We start from the raw sequence: 14499 nt of genomic DNA, 5'->3' as shown, positions 1-14499 counted from the left end.
ATTGGTGTCGCTCTACACTCGTCCATTTTAAACAAGCTCACATAGGTACCGTCTTTGCCTCAGAGTGTATCTCTATGGGGATGGTTTGGGCAACCTATATATTGCTTATGAATTATTAGTATGAAGTTCTTAAGTGTGAGCCAGTTTATAGGGGACTGGATGTTGGGATTCCATAGTGCATTGTGAGAAGCATAACATGATCAAATGATTTCTTTAATTCACAGCAACAGCATATATACTTGAGTAAAGAATATGAAAGAATATGTCGGGAAGCTAGACCGAAAGCTAGACTGGAAAGGTACCATACACCCTACATGCTCTACAAAATCTAGGCTAAACCATCGTGTCCCCTGCGACTTAAGAAATATATTCTGTTTCTTTGATAGAATCCAAGCTCTTCGTATATTTCGTTGGACACTTACTAAAAAAGTGCCCGCGTCATTTTCACTGAAAGAGTTGATCTCTCTCCTCAAGAGCATTCGCTCAGGCTGGGGTCCTCCACTGGAAATGGCTGCAAGGATGCTCAACTCCAAGTTCTGGGTAATGGAGGCGGACGTCTGGGCTGACCTGCTCATCGTCTGTTGCTGGGCCAACCCCACGATCTACTGTGAGAAATGTGACAAAGACGTGGAATCAACCACCACCTCTTGCAATCATGTTGTGTGTCCTGTTTGCGTTGTGGGGCAGGGGATTGGTCCAATAAGGTGTCCCGAATGTGATCAAACATTGACTGCCTTGCTTTTCACGTCAGCTTTGGCATTCGCACAGGAAAAACCAATAAGTGAGTTATTAATCAGTGTTTGTTGTGTGAACTATATGCTGCTAACCATTCATATACAAATGCAGCAGGGAAGCGTCGTCTTTGTGAGCCACCAACAACTGCCACTAAGAGACGATGTACTGACTCAGGTTAGTTCTCAGTGTACGGTCTAACTTTACTTACGTACATTCATTTAGGCACGTCAATGGTTACGAGATCAAGAAGCAAACCAGCCAAGCCAAGACCTCGAACAAAACCAGTATCAACCATCCCCCTCACAACACCAGATGTCCAACGACCTACACCTCCAGCTTCGACGGGGTCATGCTCTCATGAGAGAAAATCCCTCACAACTGACAACCTTCCTGATCTACTGGACGACCTCTACCCTGCCGTGAACAAGTGGTACTATATTGGCCTGGGTCTGGGCGTCCCTGTTCATATCCTCCATGCAATTAAGATCAAACAGAGAGATGACACTCTAGACTGCCTCAGGGAGATGCTCATCACACGGTTAGATATGGAAAAGCTGAGTAAAGAGGAGCTTGTCCAATCGCTGCAAAAAGCTACTGTGGGATTTTCCAAACTAGCACAGACGTTGGAAGACTCAAAGCAGTGGTGATCCTAAACTAACACTTTTAATCCCCCCAAATCCCTCCTTTTGATATGACTTTATAATTAATAATTATTGCACTTAACATGTTTTTTGTTGGTAAGGCCAGGCAAAGTAGATTTATAGTCATCACATGGTTTTTGTAAATTTTATTCATTACGCTGAAAGAATGTTATTACACAAACAAGATCATTATTGCATCATCAGTAAAATGGCCATATTTGGCTGCATGGCCGTGGGTGTGAAACCTCTTTATACCTAAGTTCATTTGGGACCTGGCCTTTGTTACGTTAGTTGATTTTCTTCAAGAATGGTCGTTTAAGAAGGATCCACTGTTAAATGTAACTCACTTTGTATTCTCAATCCCATCCGTGTAAATGTATTTGTAATGTTACGCACTCTGACCCCTCGCCCGCCTACCAGGTACGAGTATCACTGGGCCGATGGTACGACCGTCAAGAAGCCCATCAAGTGCTCAGCACCCAAGTATATCGACTATCTCATGACCTGGGTACAAGAACAACTAGACGATGAAAACATCTTCCCCTCCAAGATTGGTATGGTATTTTATTTATTATACCTGTTCGAAATGTTCATACATGTATGTAACTAATAGACAATGCTCACACTATTGACCTCCTTTAGATCCACCTCTGACCTATGCATTATAACGTACTTGTATTACTAGAATATTTTGCTGGTAAAAAACCTTGTGCATGATGGGGGACAGAGTAGACTTTGCTATCTAACTTTATAAACTTAAGATTGTGATATGGTATCTGGTTTATGCGATTTTATTACTAAAAGTTGTTAGCAATACGTACGGTAGTTAATTCAATGCTCACACTATTGACCTCCCCAAATCCCTAGCCTGCATTGTAAGTCCTTATTATTATAACTTCCAATTTATGCATTATACGACTATTAAGTCGCTATATTATAACTCTACATGTATGTACAGGGCTTTGGCAACATGGGGCTCCACTCTTGTCGCTACCTCCACAGAGAGAGGGCTAAGTGTGTGGGCATGATGGAGAGGGATGTGTCCATCGTTAACAGGGAAGACGGTATCGACCCGAAAGAATTGGAAGATTACAAATTAAATAACGGAGGCTCAATCAAAGGATTTCCAGGAGCACAAGAAATGACTGAGAACTTACTGACAGCAGAGTGTGATATTCTGATACCAGCTGCCGGAGAGAAGCAGATTACGGCAGAAATAGCTGAGCAAATACAAGCCAAGGTATTGTGCGTGTGTGTGCGTATAATGCCATAACTCGAGTATCGTTGATCCGATTTCAAAAATGTTATGATGTTCTGAAAGCTTAGAAAGAGACCTTTCAAATGATGTGTTTAAATCCACAATTTCGTTGAGGCATAATTTGTCATTTTTCGGCCTTGGACCATGGGCTATACATGTATATAATCCATGGTATTGGGCCGAAATTGACTATGTCTTAAATATTAACTTTGTGACATCATTTTAAAGGTCTCTTTCTAATCTTTCGGAAAATCATAAATAATTATTGGATCCACGGAATTCAAGTTATGGCAGTTGAAAGAGTGTAGGTTTTTTTGCTTGGATCTAGAGTATAACCAATTTCAAAGTTGGATATTGCATTCTGTAGTTCTTTAGGAAGGCCTATCGCTGGTAGGTTTGATCAGTCTCATCTCTGACATGTATGTAGGACTATATCCATCCCTACATAAGTAGGTGTGCTCAAAAACTATTATTCTAGTTTTAGCTAAAGTTCTACTGACCCAGAGATTGCCTCATGTGCACACAGGTGGTGGCAGAAGGTGCCAATGGTCCCACTACTATTGCTGCTGAGAAGATTCTGATGGATCGTAACATTATGGTCATCCCTGACCTGTTTGCAAATGCTGGAGGAGTGACTGTGTCCTATTTTGAGTGGCTCAAGAATCTCAACCATGTCAGTTATGGACGGTTGACCTGGAAACACGAGGAAGACTCCAACAATCATTTACTAGGTGAGTGTGTGTGTGTAGTGAGGGGAGGTTAGAGGTCGTTTGTGTGTGTGTGTGTGTGATGGGAGGTCAGAGGTTGTTTGTCCTTATGCAAGCTTGCATTAAATCATAGACACATGTATCATACTATGTGCTTTAGGAAGTTTATAATTATGAGGTCACGTCCATACATGCGTAGTTGATAATACTGGCTTCCATGTACACAATTTTGTTTAAGCTATGTAGAGCATAATTATTCTATACCAATTCAACCCCCCTCCACACACACACCCTCACACACACACACACACACCCCACACACCCACACACACACACACACACCCCCACACACATCCTCACACACACACACACACACACACACATCCTCACACACACACACACACACACACACACACACACACACACACACGCACACACACACACACACACCCCACACACACACACACCTACACACACACCCCACACACACCCCACACACACCCTCACACACACACACCACACACACACACATCCTACAGACAGTGTCCAGCGTAGTCTAGAGGCCAAGTTCTCTGGAGGTCGTGCTGGGTCTATCCCCATCACAGCCACCCCTGCATTCAGTACTCGCATTGCTGGAGCTAGTGAGAAGGACATCGTCAACTCTGGTCTAGAATACACCATGGAGAGATCTGCCAAGGTGAGAGCTGTCACTAGCCAAGTTATTGTGTCTGTAGCAACTAAAGCATAACCTGCTTAGTAAGAGCAAGCTGTGTTGTAAGTGTACTCCCTTTATTCTATTGTAATGTCGCTATCTAAAGCATAATTATTGTAGAATAGAGCCCTTTAAAATCCTACGGCACCTCAACAAGAAATAAGACGCTTTCCAATATTACACGGATATGTATATCCATGTCGATCTCCATTGTAGCTCGATCATGTGAAATAATAAATACTGCATGTTACAATATTAAAGTGTGTTCTGCTTTTTAAATACAATGGATCTGATTTCAATTAAGCTCTTGAATAATTCTGCTACCATTCTAAGAAACTCTTCCCCTCTCTTGCAGCAAATCATGCAAGCTGTTCGTGAGTACAACCTTGGTCTGGACCTGAGGACCGCTGCTTATGTGTGTGCACTGTAGAAGATCTACACAGTCTACCTAGCGGCTGGCATCACCTTGTAGCTGCATAGAGAACACCTGATAGTGAACATTGTACCTTCCTACCTGCTAGCTTATTTTTTGGTATGTCTGTGGCTTTTAAACACTACATGTGTGATTGTAGATTACATTCTGAATAGTGAATTAATTATGGGTTTCGGTTACTCTTGGTAAAAGATATCATAATTATACATGTACATGATGGGTTTGTTTTGTTACACAATAAGCTAGTGGGAGGAACATCTTCCTTTCCTAAGCCGATTTTTCTTTAATAGAACTAGCATTATGCAAGCATGCACTTCTGAACCAGTACAATTTTCACACACACTCTAGCCATCTACTATCTATGCTCTAGCTAGCTAGCTAGCTTATAGCATTATCTAGTTCTCCAGCCTCTGTAGCTGTATAGCTTACCAACCCAATTCCGTAGGCGAAAAAGGTGTTCTGGTCTATTGTGATAAGTGTGCCAAGTCAGAATGACTGACGAGGTACAAAGGAGTCTGGAATATAACCTCTTGCCCCGGCGATGGCCAGAAGTCTCTATGTTAAGTGATGGAGAATCTGCCACAGTGCCGGTGAGCATTGTCATGTGTATTGTCTATATAGTATTTATCTGTGTATGTATAGTTTGGCCATTCACATTTCTGCCTCACAGATAGTTTGGTGTTTACCATTAATTAATTTTGTTTGCACTGTTATACATGTACGTACACATACACCAGAACCCCCAACTGGGCCAACTTCAAGAAACAGTCACGCCGTTTATATCGGACACAGAACAACAAGAGGGCAAGCTGAACACACCAGTTGATCCCCTCACCACACAGGATTTCTGGATCCCGGAGACCGTAGGTGTCAAAATATCAGTAATGCAGCCTTCATTTTTTTACATATTGATGGAATTGAGGGAGTCGAGGGAGTTGAAGTTGATGGCGTTGGACAGGTTGAAAGCATTGAAGGCGTTGGTCAGGTTGAAAGCATTGAAGGCGTTGGACAGGTTGAAGACGTTGCACATGTTGCAAGCGTTGAAAATGTTGCACACGTTGCAAGCGTCGGACATGTTGAAGGCGTTGGACGCTTTGAAAACGTCGGACTTGTTAGACGTGTTGGAGACATTGGTAAGGATTGGTGTCGCTCTACATTCCTCCATTTTAAGCAAACCCACATAGGTACTGTCTTTACCTCAGAGTGTGTTTCTGGTTTGGGTAACCTATATAAGTATTGCCGTTATGAAATCTAGCATGCCTGTAATAATAAGTACGAAGTTCATAAGTCTAAGCCAGTTTATAGGGATGGTGTCGAGTAAATTAATGTATCAATACGTTAAGATTCCACGATGCATTGTGAGGAGCACAACATGATATAATATGATTTCGTTACTTCACAGGAACAACAACGTAGACTGGAAAGGTACCATACACCCTACATGCTCTACAAAATCTAGGCTAAGCCATTGTGTCCCCTGCAACTTAAGAGAAATATATTTTGTTTTTTTGATAGAATCCGAGCTCTTCGCATATTTCGTTGGACACTTACTAAAAAAGTTCCCGCGTCATTCTCACTGAAAGAGTTGATCTCTCTCCTCAAGAGCATTCGGTCAGGCTGGGGTCCTCCACTGGAAATGGCCACAAGGATGCTCAACTCCAAGTTCTGGGTAATGGAGGCGGACGTCTGGGCTGACCTGCTCATCGTCTGTTGCTGGGCCAACCCCACGATCTACTGTGAGAAATGCCGCAATAACGTGAAATTAGCCACCACCTCTTGCAAACATGTTGTGTGTCCCGTTTGCACTGTGGGACAGGGGAATGATCCAAGCTGTCCCGAATGTGGTCAAGCATTGACTGTCTCTTTTTCAAGTAAGTTTATTAATCAGTGTTTGCTGTGTGAACTATATGCTACTGATGCAGGGAAGCGTCGTCTTTGTGATCCAACAACAACTGCTACTAAGAGACCATGTACTGACTCAGGTTAGTTCTCAGTTTACGGTCTATACTTTACTTAGTTACCTCCAGCTTCTAAGAGATCATACTCTCAGGAGAGTCGGTCTAAATCCTTCACAATTGACAACCTTTCTGAGCTACTGGAATACCTCTACCCTGCCGCCGTGAACAAGTGGTACTTCCTCGGCCTGGCTCTGGGCCTCCATGTTGATATCCTCGAGGGAATTGCGACCAAACAGAGGGACAAAAATCTAGATTGCCTCAAGGACATGCTCATCACGAGATTAAGAACGGAAAAGCTGAGTAAAGAGGAGCTTATCCAATCGCTGCAGAAACCTACTGTCGGATTATCAGAACTAGCACAGACGTTGAAAGACTCGAAGCAGTGGTGATCCCAAACTAACACTCAAATTTTTAACACAAAATTTTAATTCCCGAAACCCCTCCTTTTGCTTGTACTAATATTGCACTATTATATTACACGTAAATATTGTTGTATGAGTTTTTTTATGGCACTGCATTTTGAGTCAAAGCTGATGACATCTGAACACGCGGTAGGAACCAACATTATCAAGGGCGGCTAGTAATTAGGCACTACTAGCAAAACATGACCTCTGTACCCTTAGCATGTGGGACACGGATTATTCTGAATAGAGCGACTGACTGTGTTGTCTTGATCTCAAGAACGCTTGTTTAGGGCAGATCGTGTGTACTGTCCAAGCACCTTCTCACTAGAGTCAGCCATGAGCTTCTTCCTATCTGGACTGTAAGTTAATCACCTACGTAGACACACACACATAGCAAAAATGAGCCCTATAAAGTAGTATCTTTAGTAATTAACTAGCTGTGTGTGTGTGTGTGGTAGCATGCTGTACTAAGTGTGTGTGTGTGTGTGTGTGTTTGCAGGAGAGCGTCTAATACTAAGACTGTGAAGCACCTCAAGAAGATCCCAGAGGGCTCTCACCAACATGACATGATGAAGGTATGTTATGACTGGTACAAGCCACTCGGGAGTTTTTGCCAAGCTACCCAGCTAGCTAGTGTATCGTACTGGTATAGTTTATTAGTTTAGTTTGGCCATTTGTCCATTCCCAAGACAGAAGACGAAATTCACTTCGCCATGCGTGTGTGAAGTATTTTAAGCATCCAATTTAGTTGTACAGTAGTTATACTTCCACTTTTTTGTGTCTTTTTTGCAAGTGTGTGTTTCTCTAGATATCCGATGTATGCCAAACCCACCAAGTATGTGGTCCCCTACAATACTGTACTCTCCTGCCAACTCCACACTGTGTGTGTGTTAATGTACACTCAACCTCGCCTTTGAACACTGCAAGTGTTTGCCAATATTTCAATATTACACCTCCCTCCTTATTGTACAGCATGCGGCCGCTACCCTGGGCAGTGGGAATCTTAAACTGGCTGTGCAACTACCAGATGGTGAAGACCTCAACGAGTGGATCGCCGTCAACAGTAAGCCTTAGTGTAGTACTGTTTTGCATGCGAAAAACCTTTGTGAATGAGCCAATCAACAGAAACGTTGGCAATTTGCAATCTAACTTTTGTGATCAGGCAAGAATCATTATGTATACAGGTTCCGGTCATTTATTTTTACGAAGCCACTAGCATCGTAAAGTTTGCGTATGTTTGATGATCGCATACAGTACATGTACAGTACAGTTTAATTATGATACGTACTTCTTCTGTAATAATTTTGTACACTAACTCATGTATCGATTTCCTTGTATTACACCTCCACCCCCACACACAAAGCTGTGGACTGCCTTTATCACACACACACACACGCACGCACGCACGCACGCACACACACGCACACACGCACACACACACACACACCCTCACACACACACACACACACACACACACACACACACACACACACACACACACACACACACACACACACACACCCTCACACCTCCCCTCACACACACACACACACACACACACACACATACTCAGCTGTGGACTTCTTTAACCAGATCAACATGCTCTACGGTACTATCACGGCTCACTGTACAACTGAGTCATGGCCTGTCATGAGTGCTGGACCAAAGTAAGCAACACACCAGTACAGTGACACATGTAGGGATGCTAGTCTGGGAACTTTGACTTAAATTTTTGTTTTTCAAAATTCATTCAAGAATGTACATGCTGTGAAACCCCTTTGTACCTAAGTTCATTTGGGACCTGGCCTTTGTTACGTTCAGTTGATTTTTCTTCAAGAATGGTCGTTAAGAAGGATCCACTGTTAATCTAACTCACTTTGTATTCTCAATCCCATCCGTGTACATGTATTTGTAATGTTACGCACTCTGACCCCTCGCCCGCCCACCAGGTACGAGTATCACTGGGCAGATGGTACGACCGTCAAGAAGCCCATCAAGTGCTCAGCACCCAAGTATATCGACTATCTCATGACCTGGGTACAAGAACAACTAGACGATGAGAACATCTTCCCCTCAAAGATTGGTACGGTATTTTTACCTGTTCAGGATAATAACATAATGTTCATACGTCATGTGTGTAACTAATAGACAATGCTCACACTATTGACCTCCTTAAGATCCACCTCTGACCTATGCATTATAACATACATGTATTACTAGAATATTTTGCAGGTAAAAAACCTTGTGCATGATGGGGGCCAGAGTAGACTTTGCTATCTAACTATATTATTATGAAGTATGGTATCTGGTTTTATGCGATTTTATTACTGTAAATCACTCAAAATAGCAAAATTTAATGTTCGATGCTCTCAAAACATTCTAGTAATGCGTACATATACTATTAAGTGCTCGTATATACAGGGCTTTGGCAACGTGGGGCTCCACTCTTGTCGCTACCTCCACAGAGAGGGGGCTAAGTGCGTGGGCGTGATGGAGAGGGATGTGTCCATCGTTAACAGGGAAGACGGTATCGACCCGAAAGAATTGGAAGATTACAAATTAAATAACGGAGGCTCCATCAAATGATTTCCGGGAGCACAAGAAACAACTGAGAACTTACTGACAGCAGAGTGTGATATTCTGATACCAGCTGCCGGAGAGAAGCAGATCACGGCAGAAATAGCTGAGCAAATACAAGCCAAGGTATTGTGCGTGTGTGTGCGTATAATGCCATAACTCGAGTATCGTTGATCCGATTTTTCAAAAATGTTATGATGTTCTGAAAGCTTAGAAAGAGACCTTTCAAATGATGTGTTTAAATCCACAATTTCGTTGGAGGCATAATTTGTCATTTTTCGGCCTTGGACCATGGACTATATATACATGTATATAATCCATGGTATTGGGCCGAAATTGGCTATGTCTTAAATATTAACTTTGTGACATCATTTTAAAGGTATCTTTCTAAGCTTTCGGAAAATCATAAATATTGGATCCACGGAATTCAAGTTTTGCAGTTGAAAGAGTGTAGGTTTTTTTGCTTGGATCTAGAGTATAACCAATTTCAAAGTTGGATATTGCATTCTGTAGCTCTTTAGGAAGGCCTATCGCTGGTAGGTTTGATCAGTCTCATCTCTGACATGTAGGACTATATCCAGGATCTGACATGTAGGACTATATCCATCCCTACATAAGTAGGTGTGCTCAAAAACTATTACTCTAGTTTTAACTAACTACTGACCCAGAGATTGCCTCATGTGTACACAGGTGGTGGCAGAAGGTGCCAATGGTCCCACTACTATTGCTGCCGAGAAGATTCTGATGGAGCGCAACATTATGGTCATCCCTGACCTGTTTGCAAATGCTGGAGGAGTGACTGTGTCCTATTTTGAGTGGCTCAAGAATCTCAACCATGTCAGTTATGGACGGTTGACCTGGAAACACGAGGAAGACTCCAACAATCATTTACTAGGTGAGTGTGTGTGTGTAGTGAGGAGAGGAGGTCAGAGGTCGTTTGTACGTGTGTGTGTGTGTGTGTGTGTGTGTGTGTGTGTGATGGGAGGTCAGAGGTCGTTTGTCCTTATGCAAGCTTGCATTAAATGATAGACACATGTATCATACTATGTGCTTTAGGAAGTTCACAATTATGAGGTCACGTCCATACATGTGCATGCGTGGTTGATAATACTGGCTTCCATGTACACAATTTTGTTTAAGCTATGTAGAGCATAATTATTCTATACCAATTCAATCCCCCCACACACACACACCCCACACATCCACACACACACACACACACACATCCACACACACACACACACACACACACACACACACACACACACACACACACACACACACACACACACACCCCTACAGACAGTGTCCAGCGTAGTCTAGAGGCCAAGTTCTCTGGAGGTCGTGCTGGGTCTATCCCCATCACAGCCACCCCTGCATTCAGTGCTCGCATTGCTGGAGCTAGTGAGAAGGACATTGTCAACTCTGGTCTAGAATACACCATGGAGAGATCTGCCAAGGTGAGAGCTGTCGCTAGCCAAGTTATTGTGTCTGTAGCAACTAAGGCATAACCTGCTTATAATTATAGTAAGAGCAAGCTGTGTTATAAGTGTACTCCCTTTATTCTATTGTAATGTCGCTATCTAAAGCATAATTATTGTAGAATAGAGCCCTTTAAAATCCTACGGCACCTCAGTAAGAAATAAAATGCTTTCCAATATTACACGGATATGGATATCCTTGTCGATCTCCATTGTAGCTCGATCATGTGAAATAATAAATACTGCATGTTACAATATTAAAGTGTGTTCTGCTTTTTAAATACAATGGATCTGATTTCAATTAAGCTCTTGAATAATTTTGCTACCATTCTAAGAAACTCTTCCCCTTTCTTGCAGCAAATCATGCGAGCTGTTCGTGAGTACAACCTTGGTCTGGACCTGAGGACCGCTGCTTATGTGTGTGCACTGCAGAAGATCTACACAGTCTACCTAGCGGCTGGCATCACCTTGTAGCATAGAGAACACCTGATAGTGAACATTGTACCTTCCTACTTGCTAGCTTATTTTTTGGTATGTCTGTGGCTTTAATTTTAAACACTACATTGTACATGTATGATTGTAGTTTACAGTAACTTGGTACCTTTTTAGAACAAAATGGGAGGAACAAAGAAAGAAACAAGGAAGCTCTTCAATACCTTTTTAGGCCGATTTTTCGCTATTTCATCAATTTGCAATTTGTAGCCTAGCCAGGTAACTTTATGTGCTGTAGCTAGCTAGCTATAGTTGTACTACTATACTATACTGGACTGTAGGCTAGAATGTCTGACGAGGTACAAAGGGATCTAGATTATAACCTCTGGCCCTGGCGCCGGAGATGGCCAGAAGCCTCTTCAATGTCAAGTGATGGAATATCTGTCACAGTGCTGGTGAGCATTGTCATGTGTACATGTATAGTTTAATATTTATCTGTGTATGTATAGTTCGGCCATTCACATTTCTGCCTCACAGATCGATAGTCTTCGATTAATTTTGTTTGCACATATACACGTACGTACACATACACCACTATTTTAATACAGAACTCCCAACATCGAGAAACAGTCATGCCGTTTATATCGGACACAAAACAACAAAAGGGCAAGCTGACTACACAAGTTGATTCCTTCACACAGGAGTTAAGTTTCACTTCGCCATTCCCCAACTTCGAAAGCAGCGTGTTGCCTTCATCTCAAACAGTCCTTTTGAAGAAGGCGGAGGCGGAGGCGGAGGCGGAGGCGGAGGCGGAGGCGGAGGCGGAGGCGGAGGCGGAGGCGGAGATGGAGGCGTTCATGGCGGAGGCGGAGATGGAGGCGGTGACGAATGTTATGTTGAGGTTGTTGGAGTCGTTGAAGCCGAAGGCGAAAGTGATTGTATGTACGTTGGAGGGGGAGGCGTTGGAGGCAAAGGCGTTGAAGGCATTGGCGTTGAAGGCGTGGGTGAGGATTGGTGTCGTTTTACATTCCTCCATTTTAAACAAGCCCCGTCTTTACCTCAGAGCGTGTTTCTATGGGGATGGTTTGGGCAACCTATATAATTATTGCCGTTATGAAATCTAGTATGTATGCTATAATAAAAAGTACGAAGTTCATAAGTTATTATGGGAGGATTCCTATAGTGCATTGTGAGGAGCTTAACATGATTAAATTATTTCGTTAATTCACAGGAACAAATCAAAGCGAGTCTGAAAAGGTACCATACACCCTAACCCTACTTGCTGTACAGATCTACAGGCTTTAAAAAAATCATTGTGTCCCCTGCGACTTAAGAAAAATATCTTTTTTTTTCATAGAATGGAAGAATTAAAGGTTTTCATATTTCGTTTGATGCGTACTGCTAATTATGCCTCGAGGCGTAGCCGCACGAGGGATACGGTAAAGCTGACTGTGTGTGTGTCTGTCTGTGTGTGTGTGTGTGTATTCCAGCTATAACTGCTCAACGGTTACAATGCGACGAAAACTAACAGCTTCTATAGGCTTCTAGCCACGTTCTCTTGGATTTTGATTCGTGGATTAGCAAACTAAAGCTTCTTTCTCGAGTTATGGCTAGTTTGACTCACATTGAAGGCTGTTGCAGTCTCTTCAGAATCTTTCATAGCATCATCTGTCCGCACAAACTTTCTATTCAACATATGAGTTAGCCTTGCACTAAAGCGCTAGCTTTTTGTTAGCTACAATACTCAGAAAATATCTGTTAAAACAGCTAGCTAGCAGTACAGTAGCCATTTGTAAAATTGATCTCTTTGGACACACCCTTTAATTATTCCTGTGGATGTAATGCGCATGCGCGCTCATTCCCCATGTGTGAGAAAATAATATCCAAGATCCAGATCCAGATCCTCCTGGCAGAATCATCTTTGTCTTGAGGGCCTGGTAAGCCACAAAACACTACCATATAACAATATAGATAACAATATGCATGTACACAGGTCTTTTCTTCTTAGATATTATATACACTGAACTACAGATCCTGGAAGAATCAATTTTCTTCTTTCTTGATGTCCTGGTAAGCCACATAATACAAAAAATAATAACTTACAATAGATGCATGTAAATAAGTCTTTTCTTCTCAGTGACTTTATATAGATAAGCTAACTTTAATATAAAATTCATTATAGATAACACTCTAATACTTTTGAGCGAAAGCAAAAACATGGCGAGAGGCATTAGCACAGCGCCAGCTTGAACACTAGTTTTAAAAAAGCGATGGCATTCCTTCCATTCTCAATGAACGAGTTGGTGTCTCTCCTCAAGAGTATTCGCTCAGGGTGGGGTCCTCCACTGGAAATGGCGACAAGGATGCTCAACTCCAAGTTCTGGGTAATGGAGGCGGATGTCTGGGCTGACCTACTCATCGTCTGTTGCTGGGCCAACCCCACGATCTACTGTGAGGAATGCGGCAATAACGTGAAATTAGCCACCACCTCTTGCAAACATGTTGTGTGTCCTGTTTGCACTGTGGGACAGGGGAATGATCCAAGCTGTCCTGAATGTGGTCAAGCATTGACTGTCTCTTTTTCAAGTAAGTTTATTAATCAGTGTTTGCTGTGTGAACTATAATAATATGCTGCTAACCATTTCATATACTGATGCAGGGAAGCGTCGTCTTTGTGAGCCACCAACAACTGCCACTAAGAGACCATGTATTGACTCAGGTTAGTTCTCAGTTTATGGTCTAACTTTACTTAGTTACCTCCAGCTTCGAAGGGATCATGCTCTAATGATAGTCGGTCTAAATCCTTTACAACTGACAACTTTGATGAGCTGCTGGAATACCTCTACCCTGCCGCCGTGAATGAGTGGTACTTCCTCGGCCTGGCTCTGGGCCTCCATGTTGATATTCTCGAGGCAATTGCGACCAAACAGAGAGACAACAGTCGACACTGCCTCAAGGACATGCTCATCAAGAGATTAAGAACGGAAAAGCTGAGCAAAGAGGAGCTTATCCAATCGCTGCAGAAACCTAATGTGGGATTGTCAGAACTAGCACAGACGTTGAAAGACTCGAAGCAGTGGTGATCCCAAACTAACACTCAAATTTTTGACACAAAAGTTTAATTCCCGACACCCCTCATTTTGCTTGTACTAATATTGCAC

At 42.6% G+C, this 14499-nt stretch overlaps 3 protein-coding genes across 13 annotated transcripts in view; all 3 read left to right on the top strand.

Moving 5' to 3' along the window:
* The window catches only part of LOC135336954 (uncharacterized), a 35556-nt gene extending 33994 nt beyond the window's left edge, over window positions 1–1562 (top strand). For 7 of the 10 annotated variants that reach the window (XM_064532834.1, XM_064532836.1, XM_064532840.1 and 4 more), the window contains one exon: window positions 958–1562. In XM_064532834.1, coding sequence (XP_064388904.1) covers window positions 958–1382 — 425 coding nt within the window. In that variant the 3' untranslated portion in view covers window positions 1383–1562. Of the gene's footprint in view, window positions 1–846; window positions 910–957 lie in introns of all 10 variants that reach the window. The other 3 variants (XM_064532842.1, XM_064532832.1, XM_064532839.1) reach the window with 2 other exon arrangements.
* A 58-nt stretch (window positions 1563–1620) lies between these two features.
* LOC135336962 (glutamate dehydrogenase, mitochondrial-like) lies at window positions 1621–4649 on the top strand. The gene is made up of 6 exons (XM_064532852.1): window positions 1621–1714; window positions 1797–1930; window positions 2335–2616; window positions 3161–3365; window positions 3881–4038; window positions 4409–4649. The coding sequence occupies exons 2-6, from the start codon at window positions 1904–1906 to the stop codon at window positions 4481–4483; spliced, it is 747 nt and encodes a 248-aa protein (XP_064388922.1). The 5' UTR covers window positions 1621–1714; window positions 1797–1903; the 3' UTR covers window positions 4484–4649.
* A 2442-nt stretch (window positions 4650–7091) lies between these two features.
* On the top strand, window positions 7092–12343 carry LOC135336965 (MOB kinase activator 1B-like). 2 transcript variants are annotated; one of them, XM_064532858.1, is made up of 12 exons: window positions 7092–7207; window positions 7348–7423; window positions 7821–7911; window positions 8422–8515; window positions 8798–8931; window positions 9270–9551; window positions 9939–10046; window positions 10116–10320; window positions 10728–10885; window positions 11264–11793; window positions 11947–12135; window positions 12184–12343. In XM_064532858.1, the coding sequence occupies exons 1-6, from the start codon at window positions 7185–7187 to the stop codon at window positions 9323–9325; spliced, it is 474 nt and encodes a 157-aa protein (XP_064388928.1). In that variant the 5' UTR covers window positions 7092–7184; the 3' UTR covers window positions 9326–9551; window positions 9939–10046; window positions 10116–10320; window positions 10728–10885; window positions 11264–11793; window positions 11947–12135; window positions 12184–12343. The 2 variants fall into 2 exon arrangements, with proteins under 2 accessions (XP_064388928.1, XP_064388927.1); XM_064532857.1 differs by lacking the exons at window positions 8422–8515; window positions 8798–8931; window positions 9270–9551; window positions 9939–10046 and having other exon boundaries at window positions 7132–7207.
* Window positions 12344–14499: the final 2156 nt, after the last annotated feature.

Source organism: Halichondria panicea, chromosome 6 (assembly GCF_963675165.1).
Source record: "Halichondria panicea chromosome 6, odHalPani1.1, whole genome shotgun sequence".
NCBI classification, from domain to species: domain Eukaryota; kingdom Metazoa; phylum Porifera; class Demospongiae; order Suberitida; family Halichondriidae; genus Halichondria; species Halichondria panicea.
Note: the sequence above shows the minus strand (reverse complement) of the source record. Positions and strands in the feature narration are given on the sequence as shown.